The 25,675-nt window shown below is 41.4% G+C and overlaps 3 protein-coding genes across 8 annotated transcripts in view; 1 reads left to right on the top strand and 2 right to left on the bottom strand.

Moving 5' to 3' along the window:
* Window positions 1–2,609, bottom strand: part of UMAD1 (UBAP1-MVB12-associated (UMA) domain containing 1) — a 37,141-nt gene extending 34,532 nt beyond the window's left edge. For 2 of the 6 annotated variants that reach the window (XR_013978053.1, XM_080975121.1), the window contains exons 1-2: window positions 2,452–2,607; window positions 567–667 (exon numbers count right to left, since the gene is read on the bottom strand). The gene's annotated coding sequence lies outside the window, so the exon portion shown is untranslated. Of the gene's footprint in view, window positions 1–566; window positions 668–1,750; window positions 2,197–2,266 lie in introns of those variants that run through there. The other 4 variants (XM_080975123.1, XM_080975122.1, XM_080975125.1 and 1 more) reach the window with 4 other exon arrangements.
* A 56-nt stretch (window positions 2,610–2,665) lies between these two features.
* Window positions 2,666–6,817, top strand: RPA3 (replication protein A3). Its single transcript, XM_080975140.1, has 4 exons — window positions 2,666–2,906; window positions 3,995–4,069; window positions 5,382–5,490; window positions 6,241–6,817. The coding sequence occupies exons 1-4, from the start codon at window positions 2,808–2,810 to the stop codon at window positions 6,315–6,317; spliced, it is 360 nt and encodes a 119-aa protein (XP_080831266.1). The 5' UTR covers window positions 2,666–2,807; the 3' UTR covers window positions 6,318–6,817.
* A 307-nt stretch (window positions 6,818–7,124) lies between these two features.
* MIOS (meiosis regulator for oocyte development) lies at window positions 7,125–24,034 on the bottom strand. The gene is made up of 11 exons (XM_080974661.1): window positions 23,891–24,034; window positions 21,922–23,289; window positions 20,721–20,819; window positions 19,755–20,012; window positions 18,262–18,431; window positions 17,121–17,186; window positions 16,367–16,525; window positions 15,583–15,735; window positions 14,803–15,007; window positions 11,052–11,181; window positions 7,125–9,433 (listed from the first exon to the last, which is right to left on the bottom strand). The coding sequence occupies exons 2-11, from the start codon at window positions 23,216–23,218 to the stop codon at window positions 9,337–9,339; spliced, it is 2,634 nt and encodes an 877-aa protein (XP_080830787.1). The 5' UTR covers window positions 23,219–23,289; window positions 23,891–24,034; the 3' UTR covers window positions 7,125–9,336.
* Between the last annotated feature and the right edge of the window lie 1,641 nt (window positions 24,035–25,675).

Here is a 25,675-nt window from a genome sequence, read left to right as displayed (position 1 = left end):
CGGGTTAAGTACTTAATTCGTTCTGGAGGTCCGTTCTTAACCTGAAACTGTTCTTCACCTGAAGCACCACTTTAGCTAATGGGGCCTCCCGCTGCTGCCGCACCACCGGAGCACGATTTCTGTTCTCATCCTGAAGCAAAGTTCTTAACCCGAGGTATTATTTCTGGGTTAGCGGCGTCTGTAACCTGAAGCATATGAAACCCAAAGTACCACTGTAGTTCTTTTATAAGTAAGGTGATCCTTAACCTAATAGCTTTCATTCCATGTAACAGTAAGTACGCCTCCTATCACTGCAAGGATTTCTACTTGCACAATGGAGCTTCCCCACCCCCTTCATCCCCGTGTGCCACCAAAATCTGTTCAGTGGGTTCTCACAACCCTCCAGAGCAGATTTTGAGGGGGTGCACGGGCAGAGCGCATGGGGAAAGTCTTGTTGCACAAACACAAATCCTTGAGCTGATGGAATGAGGGAGTTGGAAACTGCCCCATGACCTTTCACTTCCTATCAGTTTCCAATCTGTTGTGCAGATATGTCTTTCTCTCTTCCTAAATCCTGCAGTACTTGCCTTTTCACTTTCAGCAGCTCCAAGCATTGACTTCCTTCCAAATGCTTGACTATGAAGTACTCTTCTTGAACTGCAAAGATGTCCTTCCTTTATACACTAGGCTAAAAGGGAGGAAAACACAGTTACTAAAGCTCACATGTTAGTATCCGGATTTCAAAACTTCATCTGCAATCACAAAATTTAGATTATATTTAAGAATGAAAGAAAGAGTTCACACTTTCATTTTGATAAACCAGGCCACTAGACTTCTACAAAGCTGCATTAAAGCACACTAAAAGTCCTACCAAAACTCATAAACTGCAATTTTTAGATCGCAAAGCTTTTTGTTATAGATCTAGGTGTGTTCCAATGCCCAATGGAAATACACTGGCTTCTGCCCTTTTAAAATAATGGTGAAAATTATTAACAGTCTACATGTCTGTCCTGGGCCCGTTGTTGTTCAACATCTTGAATGAAGGTATGGGGGGGGGGGTGCTCAGGCTTGATTGTTTTTTCCAATGGGTCTACCCTGAGTAGGGGTAATATTGGATACAACTCATGCACACATATATAGGAACAGTAATACTGAACCTAACTTGTAGGGCTCTTTTAAGGAATAGTGGACTTATGCACATGAAGGTCTTTGAATCCTGAAGGCTGCTTACTGAAACCAATAATTCCTCTAACTTTTGTAGAAGCGTCTTCCTTATCTAGTTAGCAAGGTTTCCTTCAACACTGCACAAAGGGATACAGGTATCTTTGCCTTTGGCAAATAAAAATTGCTTGTAGCCAATCAGCACTGAAGGTTTACAAAAATTTGTTCTTTCTATGGCAAATACAAATGTCTTAGGTAATGGGCATTTTGAGGGCAAATAATTTTTCAAGAAGTAGTTTCTTCAGGTGAACAGTTCATTTACAGGGGCTAACCAGATGCAATAATGTATGACCACCTCCGACACATGATTAAACCTGGCCAATCCCATAACTCACAGTGATCTACTCACATAAACAATGTAATGTTTCAAGACAGAGCACACAGTTGTCTCCAAAACCTACTTCTGCTGCATTTCCCACCCCCCCCCCGATACATGTTTCTTGGGATGCAACGTTTTAGTTGATTTGCAGATTACAGTATATTAACTAATTAAAATTAACAAGCAGCAGCTTTGGAAAACAACCAAACTTTTTTATATACAAGAACTTACAAAAACCACAGATAGCACGTGCCATCTTACGATGAGCATATCCACCCTTGCCTGCCGTGATAAATGAATAAATAATCTAGAAACAGAGAGACTCCATTTCCTGATTGTTTTGACATATTTGAATTTAACGAATTAATCAATCACCTAAGCCGCAAACTACTAATCAACTAAGTTTCTCTGAATGGGATGCCAACCCTTGTTTTCTTCTTGACACCGCTCTATTCTATGGGTCACCAGTTCAGACGTTAATTTATACACAGAAGACCAGACAGGTAGGCTGTCAAAATTCAACGTCATCCCGTGGCTCTACGCCACTATCTATGGGTAGGACGACCCACCAGCCCCATCTCAAGGAGGACCCAGAAGAGCTCTGCCCCATAAGGTGGGAAAAGCAGTAAAGCGAATTTGTTGGCGCGGGTAGCTCCGCCCACCAGACGTGAGCAGCTGACGTAGCAGCTCCACAACACCCCTCCCCAACTGGCGACGCGCATGCGCGTGTTCCAAATCCGCACGTACATTCTGAATGTTAACGGATATAACCGTCGAAGCGCAAAAAAAACAACACCGCCGGCGTTATTCGACGACTGCCCCCGCGCGCCACAAACGAAGGACGAAATAACCCTCGGCCTCGACTTTCCTGTTTTCGCCACGAGCGAGGCCTCTCTGACAGCCAACCCTACCTGCCTGTCTTGAATACGCACCTCCGGCAGCCTTTTCTCCACAACAACCTCCGGTTCCGGGTTCACGAGGGACACCTCCCGGCGAATGAACTGAAGTAACCTCGTCGGCTGAGGTCTAAGTTAGCTGACGCGCGCATGCGCAAATACTCCCTAACGCGCGCTCCGCTACACGGAAATGACGTAGAGGCCGCCTGCGTGTAGAGCGTTCTGCGAGCGCATTGGAAGGTTTTCACTGGGACTGTCGAACTCTGCGCGCTTCGCCCGTTGCCGTGGTGACCCGCGCGGCGAGCGGAAGTCGAAGTTTCCCGCCAATGTAGCCTAGATAAAAGGCAAAGGGCGGGGGGGAGGCGGCCTTGGTTCAGACGCCCAGTTCCGAAATGGCGGACGTGCTGCAAGGAGCCCGGGTACGCGTAGCCACAAGTCAGTTGGCGCAGTACATTGGGAAGCCCGTTTGTTTCGTGGGGCGCCTGGAAAAGGTAAGAGTGGCTCCCTTACTCCTCTTCGTCCGCCAGGGGATTTGCCTTGCAGAGCATTGCAGGCCCCTTGGGGTGGTGCATCCGCAATGCCGTTGGTATCCCTCGCTTAGCTCCAGACAAACTTTCGCCAAAGGCTCCTGCTCTTTAATGTTGCCGTTTGTGAGACAGCTGAAGTCGAGGCTCATTTGTCATCCTTTATTTAAAAACAAAACATTTATCTCTTGTTTGGTTTGCAGTATGAACACATTAAATATTGTATATATATGGTTAGTTTTACATAGTGATTGTTGATTATACACAGCAAACATAACAATTCCACACAATTCAACAAAAAAGAAAGCGGTTGTCTCGAAGCTTCTGACCTCCCTCACTCCATGAGTTCCATTTCTAAAAATTTGTTCCTGCTTCTTTTACTGTAATGTAATCTATTATAAATCCATAGTATCCAAAGTTTGTGTTACTTTACAAGTGTTAATGTATTCCTGCTAGTGATTTCAACTGTTTACAGTGGGAACATATTAAATATACACAGGAGGGGTGGTATAGAAAATTATTCATAGGATATTTAGCAAATGAAGTTTATTATATTGGTACCCTGCTTTGGATAACTGCAAAAACTCAAGTCAATTACAACCCCAATACCCCCAAAAAATTATAAGTGAGAGGAAGCAACAGGAGGAGAGTGGAGGTATATATCCTTATTTTGTATATATTACCTTGAATCTGTTTGGTTTTTAGGCTTGCTTGATGTTGCCATTTATTTTCTCCCTCTTAATATTGTTATTGCAGATGTAGCTCCCATGGGGCTCTGTTACGGATATGCAATTCATTTTAGTAGAGCAATTAAATCTCTCCATCACCCTTATTAAATGAGATGTTGCTTTTTTTTTTTTTCCTTCCTGGAATGTGACTTGCATTTTTACAGGCTGCCATGTACAGTTTTAAAGCATGCAGTTATGCCCACATGTACATGGAGTATTACCTGAGTGCTTCAGTATTTCCGACAAAAGACTGACACAGTGGTGTTGATAGGCAGGTGCAGCAGGCTAAAAGTGCCTTTAAAATGAGTGTTTTGAAATTTTATTTAGATTCATCCATCTGGGAAATTTTTCTTCCTATCTGATGGAGAAGGAAAAAATGCAACCGTGGAACTGGACACACCTGTAAGTATGTCTTGTCTTTTCGAAGATTTCATAATTCTTACGCTTAACAGTTTTTGCTGGTGTTGAGCATAAAAAGGTAAAGGTACCCCTGCCCGTACGGGCCAGTCGTGACCGACTCTAGGGTTGTGCGCTCATCTCTCTCAAGAGGCTGGGAGCCGTCGCCGTCCGAAGACACTTCCGGGTCACGTGGCCAGCGTGACGAAGCTGCAGCTGGCGAGCCAGCACCAGCGCCACACACAGAAACGCCAGTTACCTTCCCGCTATAAAGCGGTACCTATTTATCTACTTGCACTTAAGGGTGCTTTCGAACTGCTAGGTGGGCAGGAGCTGGAACCGAACGATGGGAGCTCACCCCGCCGTGGGGATTCGAACCGCTGGCCTTACGATCAGCAAGTCCTATACAGTGGCTTTAATTGTAGAAGCGGAATTGACCTGAACAGTCTTTGTGTTGCTGGTATAGCAGTTCCATATATGAGGGCTTCAAGTTCTAAACCTCAGCTAGATAAAGGAACTTACGTAGTTCTCATATTAGCCCAGTAACAAGAATAAGCACTACTGCATTTACAACTGCCCCATCAAGTTACGTACCTGAAGACTATAGAAGCATCTTCTTAGCCTGAACAGTGTGCTGATTATATTTTTATATTCTTACTCTTCCGCTTTGCATAACTCCCCTGCCCCATAGGTTTGTCTCGGATATTGTTTGTTGCTCACTCCTAAGCCATATATATAAGGTTAGAATCAAATGCAGTAGCCTGCTAGTGCTACAGATATTCAGCTAACATAACCTCTGCTTTTCTGTGCTGTACGGTACTGATGCTTCTGCTTGGTGCAACAAAAATAACTTCCACACCAACAAACTCCTTTGTCTTATGTTTGATCTTGCCTATTCTTCACAGTCATCTGTATATCATTTGTATAGGGTTATCAGTGTGTGCGTGTGCATGCAAATTCAGGTGAATTTACTGGGGTGGGTCAGGCAAGACAAAAGGCTTGAATGGGCTGTGTTTGTCACAGATTCCCAAAATATGTGATGTAGTTAAGCTAGGTGGATGTTTGAGAGAATAGATAACCTCACCTTTACTTGGAATGAACTTCACTTTCTTGAACATTCTTAAGTAATTCTTAAGTGTTTTATGGTAAGGTGTTAATGTAGAATAGAGAGCCAAGTTTAGTGAGTTGTAATTTCAATTCATAAGTGCTATGTTGGAACAAAGGGAACTCCCAGAAACGTGGTGGATGGGGGAGGTGTAAAACTGATTGTTGGTAAAATTCTTAATAAAGACATTTACTTGTTCATCTGCTATTGCAGCTTGAAGAAGAGATCTCTGGGGTCATTGAGGTAGCAGGAAGAGTTACAAATCAAGTAAACATAATGTGTGCATCATATACCCAGTTCAGAGAAGATAAAAACGCATTTGGTAAGTGAATTATTTCCTCCCTCATTGCAAATTGCAGTTTTTCAATACTTTTGAATAAGCTTCTGGCACTCTTGATTAACAAGTTTCTTTCAATAATGGTCAGTTCTTATCTACTATTTTCCCCCATGGAAGTTATGTTTGGCATGATACGCAAAGAAGTAGATGCACAAAATACATTTTCAGAAATTAAAATCCCATGTGGATATAGTGGTACCTTGGGTTAAGAACGTAATTCATTTTGGAGGTCCATTCTTAACCTGAAACTATTCTTAACTTGAAGCACCACTTTAGTTAATGGGGCCTCCTGCTGCCGCTGTGCCGCCACTTGCGATGACAGCTTCATGGTCATAGATCAAGTTGTCATTCCTGTCTGCTCAAAACACTGAACTTGGTATATATCTAGCCAGATAGGATAATTCTGTTATTGATGTATTAAATCTGTTATATAGCCTCTTCTATCCAATATAGTTATTGCTCTTACAGAGGGAGAGCTGTTGTGGATACATTTACAAATCTGAGCTTTCGTCAATTGGATTTTTATCAAATTAATCCCTGTTCACATTCAGGCAAGATACTGGTTAAAGCAACCCCTTGAAATATTTTTAACCTTCCTGACTTTGGAATTGAGTATATGTTTCTTTAAGAATGAGATGCACATTATAGTTAGCGTTGTCTCTTAGGTAGTATTGTATAAATAGGATAGTTCACCTGCACTAATGTTTTTTAATGTTATATTCTTGTTTCTTTCAGATTTAGCACTATATAATGAAGCTCTGAAAATTATCCATGAATTTCCTGACTACTACCCTTTTAGTACTAATGCATGATTGGTACTTTTTGTTACAACTTAAGAGTGGACAATTTGGTGATGCTTACTGAACAGAACTGTTCAAGAATCTCTGTATGAAATAATCTTGCTTAAAGTGTACTTGGGACTGTCTGCTATGCCAGTAATATAGTACATAATCTAGAAGTTCATGCATTTGTATCCTAAATGGCGATGCTGTCCTGAGGACAAAAAACCTGTGTCTAGTGAGAGACAGTATTTCGCAATAGATAAGCATTTTAATGTTAAGCTGTCACTCAGGTAACCATCTTAGGTAAATACATAACACAGTGCTTATTTTTATTTTATTTTTAGGTGATCTTTTGTACATGAAAAGTATCAGAGAAATCAGTGTATTAAATAAAATGCAAACTATCATAATATTGATTACATCTAAACTAAAACGTGTTTGGTTTTATTCTAAGACTTAATTGGCGCTTTAGTCGCCTTACCTAACCAGCATGTTATAGCAGTTCAACAATAAACACCATTTATGTAGTAGTTCTTGTTTGAAGAATGATTCATTCCAAATATCTGTTCTTTACAAGGTAGTTGGAATATTATTGTAAAGCAGGACTCCTGGGGTTTTGGGGGGGGGCACCATAAATCAAAGCCTAATTTTTCAATGTAGATTTACTATAAAAGTAAACACTTTGAATGTTGGAGCTTCCCTGTTTACTTTTAACACCCAATACTGCCCGGTGCTGAAATCAGAACACAATACTACAAAATCTGGTACTAGTATCTACCGGGACTATTGCAGCATCACCTGTATGAAGGTCATGAAACATTCAGCTTAATCAAAATGGGAAGTTAAATCAAGCTTTTATTTTACAGTGTCAAAAGGAGAAGCAACTGTATTAACAGAAGTGGTTAAAAACCCTCAGTCTGCAGAAACACATACACAAGCCGAAATGCCTGAGAACTGTCTTCGAGTCAAAACTAATCTATGCAGTACAGCCCCTGCATCATTGAGCACTGAGTGTTAAGATATTCATACAGAACTTGCATGTACACAAAAGACTTTGTGCCCTCTCAAAGTCAGCAAATACAGCTGCTTTCATTTTACAAAATACTGTTAAGACAACTGGATAACACATTATTAGCAGTTCCTATTTACATAGTATAATTTTTTACAGAAGGGAAGGAGACACCATATTAATATCAGAGCTCTTTTAATACTTTGAATATAAGGGCACAAAAATAAAGTCTATAAGTTGCTCTTAATGGCTTAAAATTAATTCTAGATATTCTGGAAATGTATTGAAGCAACTACAAAAATACAGGAACTTAGATATTGTAATATGCATCTCAAATATTGATCAATAGTAAAAATGCAATAATTCTGACAGGAAGTAGACTTTGACTAAGGCAATACTTTTTAAAAAATGGTGTACATAGAAATAAATATTTCTGCTTCCATTAAGCATTTGTTTCCCCCCTCCCCTTTTAACATCATATCTTTGTACAAAGATGGAAGCTTGGATCCAAAATGGCCTGCATGCAAGTACAACTCTCTCCCACTTGCATCTGTGGCCAGTTGTTGACCTTCCCACTGCACCACATTGCCCTTCATAATGCAGTGAGAAAGCAGGCAAGAAAGCCCAGGGGCATGCACAGAATATTGTGCATGTTTCTTGCATCCAAGCCAACAGAAGATTGTCAATTAGGCAGCTATAATATAGGCCAAACAATTATTACATTGCATTGAAAATGTGCGCAAAGGAAGTTCAAGTTTCTAGTTGACTAGTGAAAGTTTGAATGCAACTCATTTGCCGTGTTGCTAATTAACAGTAGAAAAAAATGTAAACTAAAATGTAACATGCACTACAGTAGGTGTGAGGAATCTTTGGCTCTCCTATCAACCCCAGTATACGTGGCCACTGATAGTGCGAGTTGTAGGTGAGCAAAATCTAAAGTTCCCTACACCTGCACTAGTGTTCTATACCAGTCAGTGTATTGCCATCTTGTGTATTCATTTCATGGCAATGTTACCTTTCTATACTTTACACTATTGAAGTATATCACATACTATCCACTATCGAAATCAATAAGCTCCTTTATTTTGACATAGGCAGTTTTTTTTGGAGGGGTAAAATTTATTTGCTCGTCAACATCTGATATGAGCAGCCATTGCCACAACACATATTCTATGTCGTCCACATTTTGTAAGTGAACTTTTAACTGTAATGTCTCAGGCTGTTCTTGATTGTGTATTATATGCTTGTGGTTTTCTGATGCAAATGAATGTCCTCTTGACCCAAAGCAAAATTTGGATGTATGCAATTCACACTATAGTATGTTTCGGGAATACAGGTAAGCTGTCATTTTTTTCAAAGGTTAGGTCTTTCACATCATTGAACTTAAAAAGCTTCAGATTAATTAATACCAGACTGTAGCTGTGTAACACTAATTACATTATTTTGGGATGCCCCGCAAAGCATGTTACACTGGCATTGAGCTACTACTATTTACTCATCCAAACCAAAGCAGCTCAACTCATGCAAAGATTTGTCTTAGGAGTGTCACAGAAAAGCAATGCAGTGGTAGCTAAGTTATAGATGGGAGCATAAACACTTTAAAATCTAAGCTAGAAAAAATGCTGGTGGAAACATCTGTATATCCAGCACGACTGTCTTTCCAAGAAGAGTTTTCAGTAGTGTTTTATAGGTTCATGGAGTTACCAAAGCACAGCAAATGATGCCACTTCATCTCAGATGGAAGCCTCAAGGTCTGGACAGTGTAGTGCTGAAAGTCTTCCTGAAGGCTGCTTTGAATTTCAATGAAACCTATAAATGCCTCTTAAATGAACTGCTTCACAGCCCACTGAACAAAGTCCACATGCCAAATTTGAGGAATCAAAATCAACCACACATCAAATTGCTGATGTGGTAGGATGATTTATTTTTCTATTACAGGCAAGTCAACAGTAACACGTTCAGAGGTATGTGTTCGGGCTGTGAGGGAAACCTATTGGAGAAAGCCTCTCATGTGAAGGACCTTATTTAAGCTCTAATTTTTCATGGCTGGATCATCTCTGCCGGGACAAGATTCCCCGTTGTATCCAGCTGCATACATTTGCAGGAACAGGCAGAAACAGGGCATTCAGTATGGTCCCTAGATAAGAAAGAAGTAGCATTATAACACTGCAAGGCAGCCTTTTTATTTAAAAAAAACAAAAAAAATGTTTATTTTTCTCATTAAAAAAGAATAAAGTACTTTGGTATTGGTTAGAAAGAGATTACAGAATACACAAATGGTTAAAATTGTTATAAAATAATAATAATCCAGAGCTGCTCATGTCTATAATCCACTCTACAAGCTACATTTTAAAAGTGTCTCTGAAGAATTTCCCTCCAATTCTTACTTTAAGCAATAAATAGAAAGCAGTGTGTTCATGCTCCAAAAGTAAAATTGATTTGATGCTAAAGATTAAAACAGTTGCAAGTGGAGGAATGCAGCTTGGAATGTAATACAAGATGATTAGCTACCACAGAATAATGTATGTAACATCCCACCACCCATTTGAGCCTAAATGCACTGCCTGGAAACATCAATTGACTGCAGTTGGAACATTATGTTCATTCCCCGTAGAATCTTTCATGAGTGCATTGTATAGAGCTCTGGGCTACAGCTAATGTGTTGAAAGAGCTTCTAGAACAAAGGGCGATAGCTTTAAAAGGTAATATAACTGCTTTCAGGTCAATACTGAGAAAACCATATGCCTCAAATATCCTACCATGTGTCAGCTAGCATTTACTGTGATAATAATGAACAGCTTTATTATAACATCTGAGGGCATGTAGGCTACAGCAAGACAACAGAGAAAATACTTGTAAGACCCTGAGAAATAAAAAATGCCCCAAAGTTGTAGAAGTGCAAAAAAAGCAATTTAGCCTTCACATGTGTAATGAATTCACTCATGCCAACTGCATGAGTTACTGGGAAGGCATGTTTTGCAAGGCACCATATGCAACTAGTTCCAATGGAGACCTGTTCAGAAGGGGGGGGGGGATTCCACCAAGGGGGCACATAAATCCTTGAGCATGCCTGTTGTAGACTTAGAGCAGTAGTCAACAGTGCTAGTCCAAAAGCAGAACTACAATAAGCTCCACTTGCACAATGGAACTTAACCTCCCTCTATGCCTTTGACATCTGCACTGGCAGGTTGGGAGACCTTTCAGAGAAAATTTGGAGGGTAGTAGGGGGACTGCAGGGGAAAGTGGAAGTTCCATTGTGCAAGCAGAACTCTGATCATGCCATGTTGGCTGCAATCCTTATACCGCCACTTTTTAGAGTCCAGGCAAAGATTCAACATTAAACCACTCTTGAACACCACACATGAGAACAGCAGAAAGCCCTGTGTTCCCTTAGTCTTCAAATACACTAAATTTGTCTTATGAATCGTTCTACATTATGTGCTACCATGTTCGGTTAATGCTCAAGATGGTGTTGGGTTTTGTAATTTAAAAAAGCTCCTTAATTCTTGTATATTTTGAGGAAATGTGAACAGACTTTCATCAAAGGTATCAAATTCATGCGTATGCTTTCATTTGCTGGGTAATCTTATCATTTCAAGGGCTTTGTCTTAAATTCTCGGTGCTATTGTAGCAGAATTAGTAGTCTGGTAGTATGTGCTGGCCTACAAATCCATATAAGCAGAAGCTCTAAATAGGTGGGATGCAGTCAGGAAGAACCCATGGCTTAAGCAACACATTATTCTTTGTTAACTTACCTGAACCAGCTAAGCATGTGTCCAGCATGACCACCATGCCTACAGTTGTGGCACCAGGAAAACCAGTTGTTGAACTGGGCCAATTTCTTGTCCTTGCTAAGATCCACCTTTTCATCTGACTTTGATCCTCCTATAAATAAGAAAATGTAGTCTGAATTGATTTCTATGGTTATGAGAACAGGTTGTTTAAAACCAGTGGAGACAGGGTTGTATCCAATTAAGTTCAACTCAGAGGAGACTTACTGCAATTAATGTCCAATAATTTCTATGTGTCTATCCGGAGTATGACTAGGATTGGAAACAACTTTGAAATGGCACAGAAAACAAAATTACCCAGTATAATCAAAGCAACATAATAATCAGTGTCTCAAGCAGTTAACATCCCCAGGCTGAAAAGTATTAAGCCAATTTCCATAATACAGGTGAGAACTACTCTAGATTTTTTTTTAAAGTTTACAAATATTTGTAAATGGGAATTTCATGCAGCACAGAGCATCTTTCAAATAACGCACAAATAATCTGTACCCATTTTGATGAAAAGATCTTACACTTGGCTCCCAGCTGTGAGGGTAATCATTATCAGGGAAATAAGTGTCTCTTCAAACATTATGTTTCCTGTAAATATGAAGCACTTCTTCACAGATAAAAAGTGTCAAAAATGTAGTCCTGTGTCATCACCATACTCCTCTATTTCACAGCACACAAAGCTGAGGGCAGTCGCCCTTCCCAGCATGTGTATCTGCAGGGCAACAGATGCGTGAAATTGCTATAGAGGTGTCAGGATCCAATGAAACACATGATGAGTCCTGCATACCTAAGCCAGCTCCGGGCTTGTGTTTTGCAATGACACATGGCAAACTGCTGATGAGACAGACTTGCAAAAGCAGTTTGATTCTGTATGCATGTTTTCTTATTTACGGCAAAATATTTAAAGATTTTCCGAGTTGACCCTAAGTAGCTCTTTGAATTCCAGACATGATTTAAGTTTTCTCATTATCTACAAAATTTTAAAATGCCTTAAAAACTCCAAGAACCATTTAGTCTGAACTTAACCCACAAGGGCCTGTTTTCTCTCTTTTTTTTAAAAAAAAATAATTTTTATTAAATTTCATATTTCCAAATTAAACACATCAAATCAATTAGTCCAAATTATAACAATACATATCATATAATCCAATTGTTTTCCAAATTATGAATTTTTGTGGGGGGTACCCATGCTTCTTGAGTGGCAGAAGTCCAATCCTCGAATATTTGTTCTGCTTCCATATTAAGAATGATGTTTCCAGTCTCCTCTTCTCAATACTTGTCATTACTCATTTTCCTTTCCATTTTCCTCCAATATGCTCCGCAAGTGGGTTGAAAAAGACAGTCTTATTTGTATTTCTGTGTAGGCTTTGTGCTGCTCTCTCGTAAATCACTCTCCTCCAACAGTCCTTTCCGCTCGAGCAAGTAATCGCCATTTTTGTCGTTCCGATGAAATACAGTCTAGAAATTCGCTCTTTAGCTTTTCCGACCTGTTGTATCGTAAATTAGTCTTTTTGCAGGAGGGCTGCCCCTTCCAGTTCGCAATCTCCTCGAAAATAATATATCTTCGGCTCGCCCTCCCCAAGACCAACTCCAGCAACACAGGTCTCTTATCAAGTTTCCATTCTTACTGCGTCACAAGAGAGAGCCCTTCTTCTTTCCAAATCCTTCACAGAGTTCATAATTATTCCCACACAATTCATTTTTAGTCCCATTTGCAATTAATTTCTGTGACAGATCTTCAAAGGGAGGGTTATTAATAATCACATAGAGCAAAAGAAATAAAAAGTCGTCCCCCCCCCCTTAGTTCCGGCATTCCAATCCACATACCATATTTGTAGTACTTTGATGTAATCTTCCATCTCAGTCTGTCTCAGTCTTCTTTCTTTCAGTGGTAAAATTGTTAGCAGATAAAAACCTCCTGCCTCTCTTGAAGCATGTGCGTTATCTTTCCCAATTTTTTTCCTTTTAAGTAACGCAACTAGTTTCGCTCCTGGAAGCAGCTTCGGAGGAGTTCCGAGGCCCGCCGAGGGTTGTGCACCCAGTGCCTCACCCCCTCCTTCTTCCGAACTCGGGGGTGATTTATGGCAACAGCGGGTGAAAACGGCATCTCTCCCCCCTGGAGAGATGAAGGGAGACTGATATACTCCCCATAATCAGCCTCTAATTACCTCGTGCGAGCTGGACAGATGTTAATATCCGCCATATTCCAAGGCGCCCCCTAGCGGGCCCCCCAAGTGCCTGTTTTCTCAGTGCCTGACTGGCACTTAAAGAAGCGGTATTCAAACAGCACCGTGAACAGGTGCAAGAGAGCATGTGGGTTAGGCAAAGGCTGCACTTAAAGATGACTTAAAGGGAAGCTACACCCCAGTATGGAACTGATTGGTTCAATATTGGAAAAGGAGTACAACAAGGCTGTATATTGTCTCCCTGTTTATTTAACATATGCAGAATTCATCATGCGAAAGGCTGGGCTGGATGAATCCCAAGCCGAAATTAAGATTGCCGGAAGAAATACCAACAACCTCAGATATGCAGATGACACAACCTCGATGGCAGAAAGTGAGAATGAATTAAAGAACCTTTTAATGAGGGTGAAAGAGGAGAGCACAAAATATGGTCTGAAGCTCAACATCAAAAAAACTAAGATCGTGGCCACTGGTCCCATTACCTCCTGGCAAATGGGGAAGAAATTGAGGCAGTGAGAGATTTTACTTTCTTCTGCTCCATGATCACTGCAGATGGTGACAGCAGTCACAAAATTAAAAGACGCCTGCTTCTTGGGAGAAAAGCAATGACAAACCTAGACAGAATCTTAAAAAGCAGAGACATCACCTTGCCGACAAAGGTCCATATAGCTAAAGCTATGGTTTTCCCAGTACAGTGGTACCTCGGGTTATAGACGCTTCAGGTTACAGACTCCGCTAACCCAGAAATAGTACCTCGGGTTAAGAACTTTGCTTCAGGATGAGAACAGAAATCGCACGGTGGCGATGAGGCGGCAGCAGGAGGCCCCATTAGCTAAAGTGGTACCTCAGGTTAAGAACAGTTTCAAGTTAAGAACAGACCTCCAGAACGAATTAGGTACTTAACCCAAGGTACCACTGTAATGATGTATGGAAGTGAGAACTGGACCATAAAGAAGGCTGATCGCTGAAGAATTGATGCTTTTGAATTATGGTGCTGGAGGAGACGCTTGAGAGTCCCATGGACTGCAAGAAGATCAAACCTCTCTATTCTTAAGGAAATCAGCCCTGAGTGCTCACTGGAAGGACAGATCCTGAAGCTGAGGCTCCAATACTTTGGCCACCTCATGAGAAGAGAAAAGACCCTGATGTTGGGAAAGATTGAGGGCACAAGGAGAAGGCGATGAGAGAGGATGAGATGGACACTGTTCTTGAAGCCACGAACATGAGTTTGACCAAGCTGCGGGAGCCAGTGGAAGACAGGAGTGCCTGGCATGCTCTGGTCCATGGGGTCACGAAGAGTCGTACACGACTAAACGACTAAACAACAACACCCCAATAAGGATGGGGCAGTTAATACAAGCAGGACAAAGCCAGTAACAAACAGCTCATTTTCAGAGAAAGTCATTCAGATGTGAACTGATGTAAAGCAGTTCAGCAAAATAAGCATTCACAGGACTGTATTCAGTTTTCTGTACCACAAAGTTAGAAGCCTGTGAATAATAAAATGGAGAAGTTCAACAAATGGGAGGGAGCCATACCTGGACAGCTGGAAACTGGAGTGCCCATATTTATGAGACAAAGTGCACAGCGAGGAAGGGGCTTGCGGCAACCGGGACAACTTGTGACTTTGGACTTGGTCGGGGAGCCACTTACACCATACTGACTGAATCCTCGGCCCTGATGAGGGATGGTTGAGCAGCTGTACGAAATTGACTTTCCGCAAAAATTGCAACTTACAAACACCTTGCAAATATAAAAAAGGGATATGAGGGTGATTAGATTTGCTTTTATTTATTATTAAGCAACTAGTAGATATATTGCTACCCTATAGGTTTTTCAAGCTGCACCCCTTCATACCCACCCACTGGGATGATAGGGTTATCAATGGGCCATAATAGCTAAACAGAGCTTACAAGTTCAGAAGCAAAACATGTTTTAAAAAAATTAAAAGCTTGTATGTTCAGGAAAGAAAAAAAGGACAGACAGGTGATATTGGGAGAGATATTGATTTTGAAAAATATAAAAAATATATATGCCAATATTGGGTGGACTTTCTGCTTAGAAATAAAAGTTTGGCATTTATTTATTTATTTTATTTATTAAATTTCTATACCACCCTTCATCCAAGGATCAAAGTTTACAATATAAAAACACAAAACAGTACCAAACAAAAACAATACTGCTCACCAGTAGTGCCTCAGACAAGCACCGTGCAAACAACTGGATCTTCCTTTTCTTTGTCAAATGAAGTCTGCTGCTTTATGTCCATTGGCTAAATTGACTCACTACATGGCCAGAAAAATTAGAAGCACATTTACCTGGGCTAAAGGTTTTGAACTGGGATCCAGCTTGCTCCGATGAATGTCAAATTCTGCTCGCTTATGCCAAAACCGCCATGCATCCAATAGATTCCGGTAGTTCTCAATCCAATACTGAACCCTCTCATCTTTAAGCACATCGGATGGAGAACCCTAAAAAGGTAGGCATAGAGGAGACTGTTTCAAAGGTCTCCCCAAAGATGGGTCTTAAACCAGCAATACATTGTTTTGAACACTAGCTTAAGAAATGTTGTTTTACCCATTTTAAATAGTTTTAAAGCTTGTTTATGAACACCACTTAATTAAATTAATAATAATAATAATAATAATAATAATAATATATTTGCCTAGCTTGCAAATAACCCCAATCCAAACTGTGGCTTTCTGTAAACCAACAAGGATGAAAGTGCATGGACCAAAAGTTGCAGTCACTTCGCTTCTCCCACCCCTGCTGCAGCCACGCTACCAAGACCTAAGTCATGAATTGCCCCACAATATCCTATCAGAATTGCTTCACAGTAGCTAACATTTGGGTAGCACAATAATGAATTGCTATTATTAATTAAATTTCTATACCATTCTTCCTCCGAAGATCACAGGGTGGTTGATAATATAAAAAGACATCCAATACTAATGAACAAAAACAATAACCCCATGCACAGTATTATTTAATTAAATTTTGATTTATTAAATATTACATTATGCACGTTACACAAAAAATGAGTTGTATAGTATTGACATGAATTCTATAAATCAGAGATTTTGTATGTAAAAAAAGACAAACCTGCAGCATACAATAACTTGCTGTTTGAACATCTCCTGTTCTATCAACATAGCTTTCCATCAAATCCACTCCATCTTTTGTGAGTCCTGTCAGAAGAATTCCTTCAAGGTTCCCAGATTCCTTCATTTCATTTGTCAGTTTGTCAATGAACCTATTCAGCTATTTAAAATAAGATGATTGGTCAGTGTTTTGCTCATTCCTTGAATTACATCCACACGCCTACACACACACTCATACACAAATGGGGTATGGTTGGGCTGGGCTCACTGCAGAATTAAAGTCTTGATTATTATATCTAATCATCAGGATTTAGCGATAAAAGCAATAAATAATATCCACCTTCAATGTGTACTCAATTTCAAAATATTTCCGAAAGGATACATAACAAATGCCTAAAAGAATCATGAATTCCAAGCTGACTCTTCTCTGTTAAATATTTACTGCCCAGATGCAGTTCATACTTGCCACGGGCAAATGCTTTACAAGACTGTACAGAGATCATTAGACGAGTCCTCAAAAGCTTGTGTCATAATAATCTTTGGTCTTTAAGGTACAACAAGTCTCTATTAGATTTTACACTTATTTCAAATGGGTATTATACTTCAGGATGGCTATCAAATTCTTTTGGATGACAAAACTCTTTTTCCAACACCCAGAGAATAGCATGGAAGATTGTGTGTGATTACTTATTCAACCCTTTATGTTATCTAGAAAGAACAAAGGAAGAAAATGATGGCAGATCTGATCATCTCACCTGAGCATCAGTTAGGAATTTACAAGCAAATGCCACTCTGTCTCGTACAGCTACATTACTTTCATACTGAAAGAATACAAAACACATTAGCATTAGCCTGGAAAAAAACAGCCAGTCTCCTGAAAAAAAAGGCTGATGTTAAGTTTTATGACAATTCTATATTTACAGTTGTATAAGATGACAAATTAATAAAAATAGCCTTAGTGATTTTGAGAAAACTATTCTTTTTTTCTAGTTGCTTGCCAAGTGCAAGATATGTTGCAACTTCTCAGTTTGGTTTCCAAGCACCACTTCCCAAATCTGGGGGAGTTTTAGAAGCAGTGTACAGTGGTACCTCGGGTTAAGTACTTAATTCGTTCCGGAGTTCTGTTCTTAACCTGAAACTGTTCTTAACCTGAAGCACCGCTTTAGCTAATGGGGCCTCTTGCTGCTGCCATGCCGTTGGAGCACGATTTCTGTTCTCATCCTGAAGCAAAGTTCTTAACCCGAGGTACTATTTCTGGGTTAGCGGAGTCTGTAACCTGAAGTGTATGTAACCTGAAGCGTATGTAACCCGAGGTACCACTGTACAATCAATGGCAGGGGTGCAGGCTCTACCTCTGCTGAACAAATCCTATCTCTCTGCAATATCTAAGGAAAATGTTTACATGTGACTGGGGAACCTGTGACCTCCTAGATGTTCTGGATTCCCACCGCATTCCTGTCTCTGGTCACCTCTGGCCCCACTAGCTGGGACCGATGGAAGCCCGGAGTACAGCAACATCTGGAGGACCACAGATTCTACATCCCTGCCCTTAATCTTCAGAATGGGACCTTTAATGTATTTTTGTCAAGCAAGTGAAGCTGGGATCCCACCTCAAAGTTGAGAAGTGGAATCCATCTGGGGAAATTAATTATTTAGGGTTATGTTCCACCTCTTAGATGATGGCCAATGCTCGTAAACCTGAGTTCATTATTTCCTTTTCAATAACATTTTCACAGTGGATTGTTTCACAAAAGCTGCTGAAGACCGAAGTCCTAAGCAGCCCAGGGCCAAATTTTCTAACACACAAAGAACCAGATCAAGTTCTCAGTTTTGCATCTGAATATTTGTGCCTTTGTGTATTTAGTCAACGGAGATTAGCTAACAAAAATAGCTTACCAAAACCCCATCAAAAGAACCCGATTCACTTGTTAGGAAAGCAAACATGGCACAGAGATAAGGGTTGTTGAGCTGTAACCTCAGGGTGCTGCACATTTCCCTCCACAAGGAGTTCTTTTCATCAGTATAGCCTGATAATGCCATGGCCACTACGTTGAGGTTTAGATCACCTGCACAGCAAAAATAAAGGCCGCACAATAGCAAACATTTCAAGTCATTTGGTTTCCACTTCTGAAGGACATTTTGAAAATACAGTTAAAATCTTTTGTTTGGGATGACAGAGGGATCTGTACCCCCAAATTCAGCGATCAAGGTGTTCAACAAAAACAACTGCCACTGACCCTGGAACAGAACTTGCTCTGAAAGGCAGAACAAAAGATGCTGGTACAATTTATTGATTATGAGAAGAACTTGACTTCCCGATACTGGGAAAAGTAACACTACAGTGGTACCTTGCTTCTCGAACTTAATCCATTCTGGGAGTCTGTTTGACTCCCGAAACCGTTGCAAACCTGTGTATTCCTTGCTGAGTTTGTGTACAAACTTTGTAATCCTTTCTATTTTATGTTGACTGTATTTGGAAGTAATCCTGTACATTTAAAAGCCAAAATGTTTTAGTCATGCATGTATAACTGCTGGGCGGGGTGGGATAGGGCACTTGAATAATAAAGAAGTTTTCAGTCAATTCTGAAAAAAACAAAATACCAAGGCACGGCTTCTGATTGGCTGCAGGAGCTTCCTGCAGTCAAGCAGAAGCTGCATCGGATGTTTGGCTTCCAAAAAACGTTCACAAACTGGAACACTTACTTCCTAGTTTGTGGCGTTTGGGAGCTGATTTGTTCGGGAACCAAGCCATTCGAGAACCAAGGTACCACTGTATTGACATGAACTACTTCATACACCACATTCTATTCATGCATAACTGTTTAGTTTGATCTACCATTCAGAATGGCTGATTCCAGGACATAGTGCAACATCAGATGAAGAAATGGGGGTGGGGGGCGGGTTGGTACCACTGCTCCTTCAGCCTCTTCATCCATGGCAATGCTTCATCCATGGTACAGTAGAACTGTGATGTCTATCCTTTCCTGTTACTAATGCAATTGGGTATGGGATCCAACCAGGTTTCCCCCCCCCCCAATATACTGCGTTGGATGCAATGATCCATGAACATATAGAAAACGGCCACTGGCTACAAACACTTGCACACTGCTATAATCAGTGGGTTCCATTCATGCCTCCTGTTTCTGCCAATGGAAAACATTCAGATTTGGTTTGTTTTTCTCATGTTCTTTTTAACATAGGGTGTAAAACAGCCCTCCACAAACAGAAGACACCAGCTGCATCTGGCAGAGCACTTACCTGATTCAATCCTTTGTGAAGCGGAAGAGAATATGAAATCTCTATTTTCACTGATTAGCAGGATATTATTAAAGAAAATGCAACAAGGAGCAGCTCACTCTGCCAAAGTGATACCAAATCACAGCAGGTACCTTTTCCAGAAGATGCTCCTTTGTTCAATATCTGTATTGCTCTTCGAATGTCCAAGTTGAATAGAGCTACAGCAGCAGCTCGCTCCCAGTCTCCTTCCTGTTCCAAAGAGTATAAAAAGGGCTCCACATCCAGATCTGTGCCCTTCTTTATCCATCCACAAAGCTGCAAAGCCAGTGACCTCTCCTCACTCAGATACTGAATAATGTCAGCCTGTCTGTCTGATCCACTCCTGCTGTGCCTGAGGTTCTCTGTTGTTCCTAAAGAGCAATTGTTTTTTGAGTTATTTGCATACAAAGATAAATAGAAACTTAGATTCAGGAACATGTAAAGCTAAAACCAATACAGTCGTACCTCCGCTTACGTATCCCTCTGGATATGTAAACTTCGTAAGCGCAAACCTGGAAGTATATTTACGGGTTTTTGCCGTGTGTGCGCAGAAGTGGTCCCTCCAGTTGCAGAAACCTTGGGATTCAACCAGAACTCTGGAACAGATCCCGTCCGCAACAGGAGGTACCACTGTATTAACGATAAAAGCATCACAGTTACTGTTAATTAAGTCCGCTCTTCAGCTATTTCTTGCACCTTCGTCAAAACCTGACAAAAATTACTCATTTGGGGAGAAAGGATTTATCTATTTTTAGAAATCTGTGTACAAATAGATTAAGTTGGCTTGGGGTACTAGGAAGTCATGCAGAATGTCATGTGAATCAGAAAAGTGGTTGAGAAAACACACTCAGAAACGGCATGAGTTCAAAAGACATTGGGAAGGTTTCATTTTTGTTATCAGACGTGTTTACATTCCACCCTTCTCTGAAGAACCTCAAAGTGGTGTACATCGGGCCATTAAAATTCCCACTCACATAAACCCTGTGAAGTAGGTTCGGCTGGGACAAAATAGCTGGCCAAAGTCACTCATTAAAATAAAATTTAAAAATTAAGTAAGAAATCAGTCAAAATGCACTTACCCATAGAGGATTTCACAATAGATTTGATGCCTGCATAAACTAAAGATCCTTTGTTTCCTGTGCATTTCTGATCCATATCCTCAGTATACTGCTTCATAAGTATTTTCAAGTATAGGAAACTTGGCAAATTAACATTAAAATGAGATGCGGCAAAGATGATGATGATGATGCATTTGGTGGCTAGGAAATTCCTATACCTCACTGGGTTTGGCCCTCCTCAGTTCTTGAAGAAACAAACTACAGCTTGGATCCCAAAAGCTGCTTAAGGTGGGCAAAGAAAGAGCTTGTGCTATCCCAGCGGAATTTATGACCATTTCCACCCTTCAACAGCTGGCATTTGTGCCATATCATGTGGCCTGAGCACTGCCAGTAATGAGTTTTGGGTTGAAGGTCAGTGGTGACTTTGCTTTTCAGGCATAAAGTAAATTAATTAAAATTTTTGCAAAGCCCATTATCTAACGGGTTGGTTGAATGGGGGAGGGGGACGGCAGAACCTTTTTCTTCTAATGGTTTAAAAAATAATGAAAGATATAGTCTGGGGCAGTTTATATGAGTTTGTTCTGGTGTTTGGATTTTTTGTAACTATTGATGTTTGTTCTGTTGAACATATAAATTATTTTCTGCTGGTTGTCATAGCCTAAGGCAACAAATAAAATTCAACAGAGTAACACACATTTGGATGAAGAGGAGTAGCCTTTTAACGAAAAATCAGCCACGTGTCCTATGTAATGCACAGACTATACTACTGGTTAAATCTGCATCATGTCAGCAGAACTGTTCTGGCTCCTTAAAAGAATTGGAAAGTGGTGCATCACCCTAACCCCACACTGCTCCATGTGCTCCCTCCTCTACCTTTCCTTCCTACTACCACTGTCTTCTTGGACACCAGTGGATCATCAATACATATTCTGCTCCTGCCAATATGCCCTAAGTCTCAAGTTTCTGTTGCTGCTTATTTCTTTCACCTCCTGTCCTACAACCAATGGACATCTTTGCAGTTGTTTGGCTCTTTTTTGCCTAGCTGAAGCTTTGGCCCATCCCACCCACAGTCTTCCCAAGTAGCAGAAATAAATACATCAAAACAATGCTAAGAAGAGAATATCTCATTCATCTGTCACCAGGACAAAAGCATTGCCTAACAATGCAGCCAGCCCTCTATATTAAGACTCCTTCCTGCATACAAGAGTTTTTAAAAGGATATAGTGCAGAGTGTACCAAAGTGACTTCAGTTGTGGGTCTTCATTTCCCGCTAGCACGTGGTTTCTCCAGACCTGTTCCGTGTCAAGGCCATACCTGGATAAAGCTCTAAGACGCATTTTAGTGGCTATGTCTTTTTCCAAAGAGCTAGCCTTCCCATCTTCTGTGCACTCATACAAGTGCCTCCCACATGCCCACATTAAAGAGGTAATGGGGCTCCATGCTAGAGAGATCCTTTCAAACACAGTGAAGTCAGACATGGTCCTGTTTGGAGTCACAACCACCATTCGATTTTGATTAGTGGGATGCCATGCAAAGGAAGCAATATAGTGTTCACAGGGCTGCACACTTCTTTCAATGATTGTAGGCTCAGTTTCATCCCCAATAGGTGTAGGAGTGTGCTGCATATCGTAGAGCTTGATTATGTTACTATCCCTAGTCAAAGTAGCTAGCAATCCAGTTCTCGTCGGACACCATGCTACTTTAGTTAGAGGTTTTGGTTGTTCAGTCAGGGTCAATACAGGCTTTTCAAATTTTCTAAGGTCCCATATAGCAACCTGACCTTCATAGAAGGAAGCCACACGATCATGGAAGTAGGGGTCAACCGTTACGCCCTGAACAGCCTTCGTATTCACAAACATCTTTTGGCTTGTATTCCTAAGGTCAAAGATAGCCAGGTTTCGGTGCATTCCAGCTAAAATAAGTTTCTGATCCCGTGGAAGCCAACAGAGAGAAAGGCAAGCATCGTTCTGGCCTAATTCATAAAGTGGTTTTGTCACAACAAGTCCTGCTTCAGTGTCTCCAGATGAAAGCCTTACTTTCTCAGCAGCAACTGGAGTTTCTGGAGTGTATTTACTACTTATGTCCCAGATCAGTACTGAAAAATCAGCCCGATGTTTATCTAGGCCTGCAGCAAGCCAATTGCTGTCTAGTGGATTCCATGCCAGAGTGTTACACTGCCGAGCATGCTTTGGAACAAACTCCTTTCCTATCAGATCCTTGGATTTTGAGTTATGATCTTGGCCAAGGCTGGTAAGGACAACTCGGCCATTGGCCTGCCCAACTGCCAGGAGACATTCAGGATCATATTTAGGATACCAAGCCACACATTTCAGATACGGAGTGTCTGAATTAATGGACAAAAGGGTAGCTGTAGTTTCTTCAGATAAACGCAGTGATCCTGCTTTGAGTTCAGAACTGACAGCAGATTCAATGTGGTAGAGGCTGAGCTCTGAGTCACAAACAACAAATCTATCAACATGGTGTGGGGCCCACAGAATATCAGGTTTGGAGCCACTCATGTCTGCTGCTGCAAACTGATGTAGTTTAAAGTGTTGTTGGAAGACTAGAACTGTGTTCGTTCATATGGGCACTGTTTTTTCAAAAAAAGAAAAAGAAAACAGAATATTATAGCATGACAAGGCGGTGAATGTCTTCCAGATCTAAATGAGAATCTCTTAATAACATTCAAATTTCTCGTTCCCAAATGCTTTCGGGGGTAATCATGCAACGGGAGACTAAGACTCCAATCCCAACCCCTTACCTGCCACAAAGCCCCAATGAATTCAGTGGGACCAGTTTCTGAGGAGAAATGGTTAAGATTGCACTATATAACCAACTTAAAATTTTCTGCAGTTTTACCTAGGTTTTAGGTAAAATAATAATTTAAAAAATTACTTGGGATCGTTTGCACGCGCGGTCGATAAATCCTGCACAACCCGTGATTCTCAATACGCAGTTTCCACACCCGCCCCGCGTCCACACCCGTCGTCTGAAGCGCGAATGGGCGTGTCGTACCCGCCTTGAACTCAAAAGGGCGCAGCACCGGGAAGGCGCGCAGAGGCCGCCCCGTCCCCAAAGACCCCACCCCAATTCTGCAGGATGCTGAGCACTGCCGCCCCTGCGGCTCAAGAGGAAAGAGAGGCCGAGTCCGCCACCGCCCAAACCGGAGCTGTCTCGCGGGAGGGACTCACCCTGCAGCCCCTCCGCTCCTGGGGTCCCGGAGTTGCGCAGTCAAAATGAAGCGAACCAGTAAAGATATAAGATAATTGGGGGGGTGGGAGTCGCAGTTTCCACTTCCGTCTTCAGGGAGACTTCCGCTTCCGGTGCGAACGGGAATACATCCGGTGAGGTAGGGGCGAGTCGGAGGAGGAGACCTTATGTAGAATGGATGGGCGTGGCTTTCCTGGGCTTCGGTTCTTTGAACGCGGAGGGGTTGATAAGCGGCTGCCCTTACGTGGCAAGGAGGTTGCGCAGACTTCGGCCGCCCGGGATTCCAGGAGGCTAAGCTGCCCGCCAGCCCGCCTGAACATCACTTTCAAACAGTGCGGGATTTACGTATCAGCTGAACCAGCTATAGCTTAGGGCCCCACTCTCTTGAGGGCCCCCCAAAAAAATTTAAGGGAAAAAAACCTGGATGTACATTTCCAACATATAAGATAAAAAACAAATAAAACCAGCATACAGCAACAGTGTTTTGTGTTATTTTGTTATGTGCAAATAGCTTTAGGTACCTATTAGGTCCATAAATTACCATACAGCATATATTCAACACACAAAAAAGCGACAATTTGTTGTTGACAAAGGACAGCTGGACATATAAAGGACTCCATTACATTCAGGAGCTTAGGGCCTCATCAAACCTAAATCTGGCCCTGCTTTCAAAGCTCCTCCTTTGCAAGTGGAAGGCTTGAGCCCACCACTTGTGAGATTGAGGGGATCAGGCTCTGCCAGTTTATTTTTTATTAAAGATTTTCTTGGTTTACAAAACAACATGCCTTGTCTCTCTTTTTTCAGGTTGTACAGTCTTCCTTACAAATCAGTTACATTTATTGTGAGACTAAATTAGTGTTGTGTACAGTATAGGGTTGGGGAAGAAGAGGGGGGAGAGGAAGGCTTGGGCTGGTGAGCCTTATATTCTTTTGGATAGTGTACGGGTGGGGTTTTGTGTCAGCGTCGACTGGGTAGGTTCCCTTTCTATTCATTTATTACATTGTCTTGGCAGTGAGAGGTATTGGAGGGCAGGGTGTGGTTGGTTGGCTGCAGTGGGGTTTGTAGCGTTTGGGGGGGGGAGAGAGGGCTTGTTGGGTCAGATAAGCCAGATTGATTTGTATGCTGTCGGTGGATTCTTGTCTTGTTGGGCTGTGTATGTGATAAAGGGGAGCCATACCGGGGTGAAGGCATCCTCTTCTATTTGTCCCCGTGTCAGTTTCAGTTTATTGGTTAGCTTTTCTAGTAAGGCTGTTTCCCATACAATTGGATACCATTGGTCCATGTCTACTCCTGACAGGTCTCTCCAGTGTCTGGCTATGAGGCTTCTGGTTGCTGAGAGTAGGTGGGTTATAAGCTCTGTATAATGTGAGTGGTCATTATGAACTTGGAAGATGTTCAGTAGGGCCAGTTCTGGGATGAGTTCTAATACCTGTTTAGTTATTTTGCCTATCTCTTGTAGGACTGCTGTCCAGAAGGGTTGGATTTTAGGGCATTCCCACCACACGTGGAGGAATGTCTCAGGCTCTACCAGTTGAGCTATATATGTGACATCACTGTGTTGCCTTGGTAGACAGTAGCAGACAATATTTTTGGAAGAACCAGTTGCTATGTCGACACCAACTTAGCACGGCTATACTGGTACAGTGAGCAAGGAAAAAAAATCTGAAAGATCCTCTTCCTTCATGCCACTTTTAAGGGTACAATCCTCTTCCCACTTACCTAATGGAAACTGGATTGAACTCCCCCCCCCCCCCGCAAGTAGACCC

Source organism: Podarcis pityusensis, assembly GCF_964106645.2.
Source record: "Podarcis pityusensis genome assembly, chromosome: 12".
Classification (NCBI taxonomy): Eukaryota; Metazoa; Chordata; class Lepidosauria; order Squamata; family Lacertidae; genus Podarcis; species Podarcis pityusensis.
Note: the sequence above shows the minus strand (reverse complement) of the source record. Positions and strands in the feature narration are given on the sequence as shown.

Excerpts from the sequence above, each read along its gene's own strand:
- RPA3 (XM_080975140.1), top strand. The coding sequence starts at position 2,808 with ATGGCGGACGTGCTGCAAGGAGCCCGGGTACGCGTAGCCACAAGTCAG. Across the intron at positions 2,907-3,994 it reads TCGTGGGGCGCCTGGAAAAG|ATTCATCCATCTGGGAAATT; the intron begins GTAAGAGTGGCT and ends AATTTTATTTAG. Across the intron at positions 4,070-5,381 it reads CCGTGGAACTGGACACACCT|CTTGAAGAAGAGATCTCTGG; the intron begins GTAAGTATGTCT and ends CTGCTATTGCAG.
- MIOS (XM_080974661.1), bottom strand. The coding sequence starts at position 23,218 with ATGAGTGGCTCCAAACCTGATATTCTGTGGGCCCCACACCATGTTGAT. Across the intron at positions 20,820-21,921 it reads ACTTTGGTACACTCTGCACT|TTATGAAGCAGTATACTGAG; the intron begins ATATCCTTTTAA and ends ACTTGAAAATAC. Across the intron at positions 9,434-11,051 it reads CACATGCTTAGCTGGTTCAG|GGACCATACTGAATGCCCTG; the intron begins GTAAGTTAACAA and ends TTTCTTATCTAG.